Source organism: Nestor notabilis, unplaced genomic scaffold, assembly GCF_000696875.1.
Source record: "Nestor notabilis isolate BGI_N333 unplaced genomic scaffold, ASM69687v1 scaffold5428, whole genome shotgun sequence".
Lineage (NCBI taxonomy): Eukaryota > Metazoa > Chordata > Aves > Psittaciformes > Psittacidae > Nestor > Nestor notabilis.
Window position 1 is genome coordinate 26,722 of NW_009939486.1, and position 8,398 is coordinate 35,119.

An 8,398-nucleotide genomic window follows, 5' to 3' on the forward strand; every position below is an offset into this window, starting at 1 on the left:
CCCGAGCCGCTCCCTCACTGCTCCCCTGGGGCCGGCGCTGCTGGGACACGGCAGAAGAGGCAGGATTATCCTCCTGCCATCCTCTCCTTCTTAATTGATTAACAGTTGTGCAAACATTCCTGGTGCTGGGTAGCTGCAGATGCTGGGCTCCCCTCCTCGCCTTCTCGGAGGTGTTGTGGGATAAGCAAAGAAATACAGCTTTGGAAACAGTATAAATATAGATGTGGGGTGTTTCTTTGGTGCTGCAGGTCAGAGCGGTTTTGACACAACACTGGAGATGGTCTTTTCCATGTTTAATCTGTATTTTTGTTAGTATTATCAATTCTGGCATATCAAGATAGCTCCATGTTAAAAGACTCCATTGCTTGCTTAAGCCTGATCCTGTAGCTTTTAAGGGGCTCCAGATCTGGTTCTGCACATCAGTGAACACTGGCAATCACCTTCTTGAAGTGGTACCAGTGTAGCTGGTGCAAGTCTCCTTCTTCCGGCTGAAGGCGAGGGCTCAAGGCAGCTTTGGGGGTGCCTGGGGTGCACATGCTGTCCCTGTTTGCAGCCTGCACAGCATCATCCCTTGTGGAGCTGAGCCCCTGGCAATGCCCAGCACTAGGTGGGAGAAGGTGCAACTTCTGCAGTGTACCAGGGGGGTTGCAGTGTCTGGGGAGCCCCAGAGGGTCTCATGGATCCTCTTCCAAGCAGCACCTAAGAAACCCCTGGCTTTGGGTGATGTGCAGTATCCCCGTCAGAGACAGTGGCATGCGGGGCTCTGAGTTCAGACCCAAGTTACCATTTCTATTCGGCAGGATGCTACTCTTTGTGACAGGGGGGCCAAGCTGCTTGTTGAGCTGTAAGAGGTGATGGTGGGTGCAGCCATTCCCTCTGATGGTTTTCTTCCATTGTAGCATGGCCTCCACCCACTGACATGCTTCCAGTTTGGCTTCTTGTTGATGTCCACCCACCCTTGCCTTCTGATCCCAGCAGCTGCTGCATGATGCTCTTGGCCTCTTCTGCCCTTATTTCTCTCTCCAGCCCTGCTGTGTCCACCCTTGCAAGGCACCAGCATCCCCCAGCAGCCCATCAGGCTCTGAAGAAGGGGCTTTCTTCACTTGCAGAACACATCTGATCCATGCAAGACCGGGAACTTTCCCAAATGCTCCTCATCCATGAGTCCCCTCTGTTCTCAAGATGGAAAATTGACTCCACATGGGAATTGTCTTGGCCTTGGCCAAAGCGAGACCTCCCCATCCCATCCCACCCCACCTCATACTTAGGGAGGATCTCTTTGAGTAGGTGGTTTCAGAAGCTGCTGAAGCTATAGGAATGTGCTGTGAGAAGATTTACAATGCAGCATGACAGCAAACAGATCCTGGACTTCCAGCCATGTCCTCGGTGGGGGCTGAGCTCTCCAAATCCGTTGGGATGTTCTTTACCCCTAGGTTTTTGCCAAGTTTCTTCCCCAGCAGCATTGAGCGTTCAGGTAGCCCCAAACCAGTGGTTTTCTACCTTTGCAAGACATGCTTCCTCTCACTTTTCCTTTTAATTCCACTTTTCCTAAACACATTGGCACCCAGCACCAGGAAGGATGGAGTTAATTACATAGCAAAGACCTTTTACCAAGCTGTGGATAAACCAGTAAGTAACTTCACACGCCTTTGCTGGTTGCTTCTGAAACGCTGGCAGGACAGGGGAAATACTTGCAAGCCTCAAGACTTCTCCTAAGCCTGGATTGAAAAGAGGCAGCTTTAACTCCAGACCACGAGGAGCAGCTTGTCCTGACTGTACCATAACAGGAGGTTGATTTGCAGCAGCAGCAGCCTTCTGGGTTGCCCATTTTTGCAGTGGTCTCCTCCTGAGGCAAAGCCATTGCGTGCTACGACACAAAGACAGTGCTTTGGGCACCTGATATTTATGGGAGCTTTTTAAGCCCCATCCAAACTGGGACTGTCTGGCAGCAACCTGGGTGGGGAGAAACGCCAACAGGGTGGCCACGCTTGGAGGTTTGTCCCACAAGACCTGCTTGTTTGTGTCCTTTTTGGCACAAAGCTGGTACTGTTGCTGGGGAAGGAGATTAAACCTCACTGTGACATAGGCTGGACATGAGCAGAAGTTGTTTTTTGCAGCGGCAAAGCTGACCTGGAATATTCCAATACAACTTGGGATAGTGGGACAGCTCCAAAGCAAAGGGACACGTGTCCGCAGAGGACAGCAAAGTTCAGGGTGATCTCGCTACTGAGGAAGACGCTCAGTTGAGAATGATTTGGAGCTGGCTGCGGAGGGATGGGCTGGGGTTGACTTTGGTGGAGATACCAAAGATAGCCAACATGCTCAGCATGGGTTTAGGGATAATTAGATCCATTGGGCATGTTACAGTGAGAGAGGTCCAAAGTGCCTCTTAGAGGTCTCTTAGCACATCTTTTGGGTTGCCAGTCTGCTTTCTGTTGTTCATTACGCCCTCTCTGAAGTCTTAAAATCCCTATTATTTCACAGTCAATTTGCTGCTTTTTTCCAAGGCCAGTATTGTCTTCAGTGAAGCTGTTTCTGTAGGGTTTAGTTTGGTGGTTCCAGCCCTGCCATCATCCTCCAGCGTGGCATAACCAGAGGGTGGTGACAAGGGGCACAAAGATCCTCCCTGAGCATCATTCAGGCCTAGGGGAGGTTTCCTCCAAGAACCTCCTGCAGCTCTGCCCTTCTGCTCCAGTCTCACCCAGTATAACCCCACTTGGGCCACTGGTGGGACTGAAACCAGCCTTTTCATCACAGCCTTTCAGCAGCAGTCGAACACGGGTGGGAGTTTTTATTGCCACTCAACACTGGGGAGAACCGAAGAGCAGAGAGTTGATGTGATGTGTTCCAAGTCATGCAGTAAATAAGCGGCGCGGTTGGGAAAAACCCAGGATGCTCACAGTTCCCACTCTCCCCACCAGATCAATCTGCCTCCCCACTGTTTACTGAGGAGACTGGAGTCTCATTGTTTTCACTTTATTTTTCCCTTTTAGACGCTTCCTTCTTCAGGCTGTTTTGCCTGTTCCACAGTGGCTGGTGTTTAAACAGTGCGAGCAGGAAATGTTTGTGAAATATGCTTTAAAAAACACACTTCTAAGATGTTCTTTTTATTCCTGGTTTAGACAGAGGCTCAGGAGGCACAAAGAATGATTCTCTTGTCGGTAAGAGTTAGGCAGCAGTTTGTTTTGGAGCTGTTGTCGTTGCTGAAGGCAGGACTGATCTGTGTGCTGGATGTTGGGGGGTCACTTGTGATCCTCACAGTAAAATAAGCTTTACAGTCAATTATATTCTGTATTCTTGTAGCTTCTCTCAGAGCCAAGGGTCTGAGCTGGACTCTCTGCCTCTGAAAAGCTTTGCTTTGACACCAGACACAGCTCCAGTGGAAATTGTGGATGCAGAAATGATTGGGTGAGGTTTTCTGGACTGAATTATACCAGATGACAAGGCTAGATGATGCTAAGTGTCCCTTTGGGTCTTGAAAGCTATGAATCTGCGTGGATAGATGATGCTAAATGTCCCTTTGGGCCTTGAAAGATAGGAATCTTTGTGGATATCTCCAAGCTTAAATTGCTAGATGGGTTTTTGTGGAAGCATTGTTTCATCTCCTGCTGACGATGGAGCTGTTGGAGGATGCTCCGCATGTCAGATGAGGGTAGGGAAGGACACTGCACTGGTGTGAGGGCTTGCTGCAGCCCCTGGCTTGGTCCTGGGAATGCAGCTGTGGAAAACACTGTCCCAGGAGAGAAATATTGGGAAGTTCAGAAGCAACATCCTGGTGTTTGGCTGCAGAGAGCAATGCTGGTGCAGGCTGGCAGGGGAAGGCAGTGATCAAGCAGCAGGCTGGAGGTTCAGACCCGCATTGCTGTGTGGGAAGCCCATTGCTGATGGTGTGAGGGTGTTTATGGGGACAAGCCGCAGGCCAAGGCACGGACAGGCAGTGCTTGGGGTACCCGGCGTGGTGCCAGGCATCTGGAGGAGCCTGGTGAACCACAGCATCATCCTGCCAGGGAGCTGCCTGCTGCTGTGTCCAATTAAACTGCTGGAGCAGAAGGGGTTGAGTCAGGGCTTGGCTGGGATCCTGGGCCCGGTGCTGCGATTCATCCAGCAGAGTAAAACAGAACAACAAAGGCGCTGGGATTCTTAATAAGTGTTTAGGATCTTGGATCAGTGTCTCGTCAGTCATTTGATCCAGCCACAGGACTCGTATTAGTGGGTGGGAGAGAAATCCTGTCTGAGCATTAAGCACTGTAGGTTTCCACCCCGGCTGGGAAGCTATCATTGCGTCTGGTAGGAGAAGCCTGTTTACATCGCTCCCTGTGGGTTGCCAGGCTCCTAGCCTCAGAGCAGTTTGCACCAGATGGTCCCTGCAGCATCCTGGAGACGATCTCCTCCAGATCCCTGGCTAAGAGCAGGCTCCTGCAAATCTCCAGCTCGGATTCACACTGACCCCGGTGCAGTCAAGCCAGAGCATCAGCCCCAGAACAGACTGTGGCCCAATGTGAGATCCTCCAGCAGCCCCGAGCGGCAGAAAGCACCAAGTGCTCCCCCCCGGGTGCTGTGTAGCTCAGGATATAGGCGTGCTTGTCCAGGATGCCTCATCACAGTCCTTTGCAGACCCCCTTGTTCACTTTGGGCTCAGTGCCTGGAGTTTGGTGGGCACTGTCCAGTGATGGAGCTGGGCATTGGCTCTAAAGGCATGACCCAGAACTGGTGCCAAGGCTGTAGGAAGATGGTTGCAATTCGGTGGGTCAGAGCTGCTCATGTGTCAGTGTGAAGATGTGAAGGAGAAAGGAGCAAATGCTTCCCATGGTCCCAGCCATGCTCCTGCAGCTAAAGTCTGCTGTTGGTGTAGGTCAGAGCTGCCCAGAGCTCCTCCTGCTCGGCTCCTGCTGCCTCCGAGCTGGGCATAAAGAGCTGGAATTTTCCTCCGAGGAGAAGTGACCTCAAGCTGAGGTGACTCGGAGCCTGCCGCTGGGATTAGCGGTGAGGGAGGTTTAGCAGCAAGAAGCTTTTGTCCCGCTGTGAGGCTTTTGGTCTGTAAATGCAGCTGCACCGAGCGTTGTGCAGCCTCGTGATGCCTTTGTGAGGGTTACAGGAGCCGAGGTCTGAACAAAGGCATCTGGAGCCAGCAGCTGTTTTGTGGGACATCCCATGTCCCACAGGAGCCCACCGCTGGCTCCAAGGCTTATCCAAAGCAATGCCTGATGCACCCAGAGCTGTAGAAGATGCAAGATGAACTCAGCACCTTGAATAGATGGGTGCAAGGGCACCAAGGCAAAGTCAGTGCCTGGCAGAGATGGTGGGGAGTCAATGGGGCAGGGCTCGGAGAGACACAGGTTAAAAGGAGGAGGGTGAGCCTTGGGTCCACCAGGAAAAGTAGCTGTGGTGTCAAAAGTACATGATAAGCAATGTGTCCATCCATGGGCCAGGAGAGCAGTGCTCGCTTGTGACCTGAGTGACTTGTGAGAACAACCCTCTCCCACCCCACTCTTCTCTGTGGTCATCTCTAGCTTTGTCTTCCCCATGCCTGGAGCTGTGCATGTTTCTCCTCTTGTGTTTGCAGGTTGCCTATGGGACCACAGAAAACAGCCCTGTCACCTTCATGGGATTCCCTGACGACAGCATCACCAGGAAAACCGAGACAGTGGGATGCATCTTACCCCACACAGAGGTGACCATGAAACCTCCCTGTCTGCAGCAGACCTCAGTGTCCTCCCTGTCTGTGCTGGCACTGGGACATGCCATCATGTTTGGCTCAGACACCCCTTGCTGAGCCCTTCTCTTCCATTGTAGGCAAAAATTGAGGATCCCGAAACAGGGCAGTCCCTGCCTCTGAACACTCCCGGGGAGCTTCAGATCCGTGGCTACTGTGTGATGCTGGGCTACTGGGGTGACCCTGCCAAGACAAGTGAAGTGGTCACCGATGAGAAGTGGTACAAGACAGGGTGAGCCTGGAAACAGCCCTCCTCCTGCTGGTCTGTCCTGCAGGGTGACGCTGGATGGGGATGGATGTGAACAGAAGTGCCTTGGCTGTGATTCCCAAAGTAGGGAAAACTGACCCAACTTAGTGCTCTGATGTGCCCATGAAACTTCAGAACAGCTCTTTGCACAGAGCTCCCCATGCCAAGTGCCCCTGGAGAAGGGGATCATCACTTGGCTACCGGAGGGATGGAGGGGCTGTGGGGGTACACTGCAGGGGCAGGAACTGCCTTCCTCCAAGTCCTGCTATTTGTGTGGACACTGCTGACGGCAATGTCTGGCTGTAGCAGGAGCTCTCTGATCCCTTCCATGTGTTCAGGAGGCATCTCAGCCTCCAGACCAGGCTGGGTGGGAGCATCAGCCATTCCTCCACCCAGTTAGGCCAGGACTAGGAGTGTGGTGTCGTTGCAGGGACATTGCGAGCCTGGATGAGCACGGCTACTGCAGAATCATAGGCAGATGCAAGGACATGATTATTCGTGGAGGAGAGAACATCTACCCAGCAGAACTTGAGCAGTTTCTGCACACCCACCCCAAGGTTGAGGAGGCCCAGGTGAGCGGGAGGGAGGTGGTTCCTGTGGTGGGAAACCTGTGCACAGAGCTGCTGGGACTGCTGCTTGGGATCATCTTCCCCTGTTTTCAGCATTGGTTTTCATGTAATACTGGTTGGGAAGCAGTAGGGAGAGGCTCATGGCATGGGAGGGTGTTGTGGTTTAGCCCCAGATGGCAACGCTCGCTCACTGCCCCACCACCACTGGTGGGATGGGAGGAGAATCAGAAAAAGATAAAACCCATCAGTTAAGAACAGTTTAATAATTGAAATAAATATAATAATTGTAATGAAAAGGAGAGGGGGGGGGAGTAAACGCCAAGAAACACAAGCGATGCACAACACAATTGCTCACCACCTCCTGACCAATGCCCAGCCTATCCCAAGCAGCGATCAGTGGCTCCCAGTCAGCTCCTCCCAGTTTCTATCCTGGACATGACGTGCTGTGGTATGGAATATCCCTTTGGCTAGTTTGGGTCTGCTTCCTCCTGGCTTCTTGTGCCCCTCCTCACTGAGCAGAGCATGAGAGACTGAAAAGTTCCTGACTTAGGGTCAGTACTGCTTAGCAACAACTAAAACGTCAGTGTGTTATCGTTATTCTCATATTAAATCCAAAACCACAGCACTGCACCAGCTACTAGGAAGAAAATTAACTCTATCCCAGTGGGAACTGGGGCAAAGAGGCAGGCAGAGCTCCTGGCATGGGGCATGTTGGTTCCTCTTGAGCACCAGCTTCATGTCTGCAAAGTAGTGACCGTCATTCTTCTTCAGGTTTTAAACTGCCTGTCCACTTCCAAACATCCCTCTAACATTCCTACTTGGAAAGCAGCCTGGAAGGACAGGTTTTACTGAACTTACTGACAATTACTAAACTCCTAAACCCAAAAAGACTCCTCCAGTGAGTCCCTGGAGATGAGGAGTGAGACTCAGTTTCACCCCTTCACAAGACAGCAATGATTTGCAGCACGGAGCAGCTGCTCCCAGTCTGCTGGGATTGTTCTGCTCCAGGTTTTGTGCCAGACAAGTTTCCCCATAAATAAACCAGTTATTTAGTCAGCGTTGTGCCTGTGCCAGGCTAGCATCTCTCCTTGGAACAGTCCCAGTGCAGATGGGTTGCAAACCAGCCGTGTTTATGTAGTTTCTAGGGCTTTATGTCAGTGCTCTGGACTCAAAAGGATCGACGTGTCTCTAGGATTTGGAGATACTGGTTCAAGGCGGGGAATGACAGTAGGAATCTTGTAAAGTAGCGTGAGCAAGCTTCAGAGAGAGATCAGGCATGGGAAGTCCATCTCCTGGTGTCACAGGCAGTGAGTGGTCCATTAATCCTTTAATTTCACCTCCTCCCTCTCCTGCTGTCCCATCTGGGGATTCCCAAGACTCCCTATTGCTTGTGAAACCTGTTGCCCCCTTTTCTGGGGAAGCAGAGGCACACAGAGGGATGACAGATCCCTGTTGCACCTACAGTGAGCTGCTGCCTGTCTGGTCTGACTCAGCCCTCGCTCCAGTGACTTTGCAAAGCCAAAGGAGGGTGTTGGTGTCCTGGCACCCAGCCTGCCTTGCCACCTTTCCTCTGTAAATGGTTGGGAAGTCTTTCCAGGAAGGCTTGATGTCATATAGAAAACACTGGTGGGATGGTCAAACAGCTCAAACTGCCTCTACAGACCTCACACCACTACTCCAGCATCCCGTGGTACGGGTCAGGGCTTGCACCGTGGGCCAGCACACACATCCCCTGTGGGAGGAAAGGGATATCCCCATGGATCACACTGATCATCTGTCCCAACCAGGTGGTTGGTGTGAAGGATTCACGGATGGGAGAAGAGATCTGCGCCTGCATCCGAGTGAAGACTGGGCAGGAAGGCACGCGGG

At 52.0% G+C, this 8,398-nt stretch overlaps 1 protein-coding gene across 1 annotated transcript in view; it reads left to right on the top strand.

The window, feature by feature from the left end:
* ACSF2 (acyl-CoA synthetase family member 2) overlaps positions 1-8,398 on the top strand; it is a 30,569-nt gene that overhangs the window by 21,750 nt on the left and 421 nt on the right. The window contains exons 10-13 of the mRNA XM_010019875.1: positions 5,564-5,671; positions 5,794-5,945; positions 6,391-6,532; positions 8,317-8,398. The exon at positions 8,317-8,398 is cut by the window's right edge and continues 56 nt beyond it. Of these exons, the coding sequence (XP_010018177.1) occupies positions 5,564-5,671; positions 5,794-5,945; positions 6,391-6,532; positions 8,317-8,398 (484 nt within the window). The remainder of the gene's footprint in view (positions 1-5,563; positions 5,672-5,793; positions 5,946-6,390; positions 6,533-8,316) is intronic.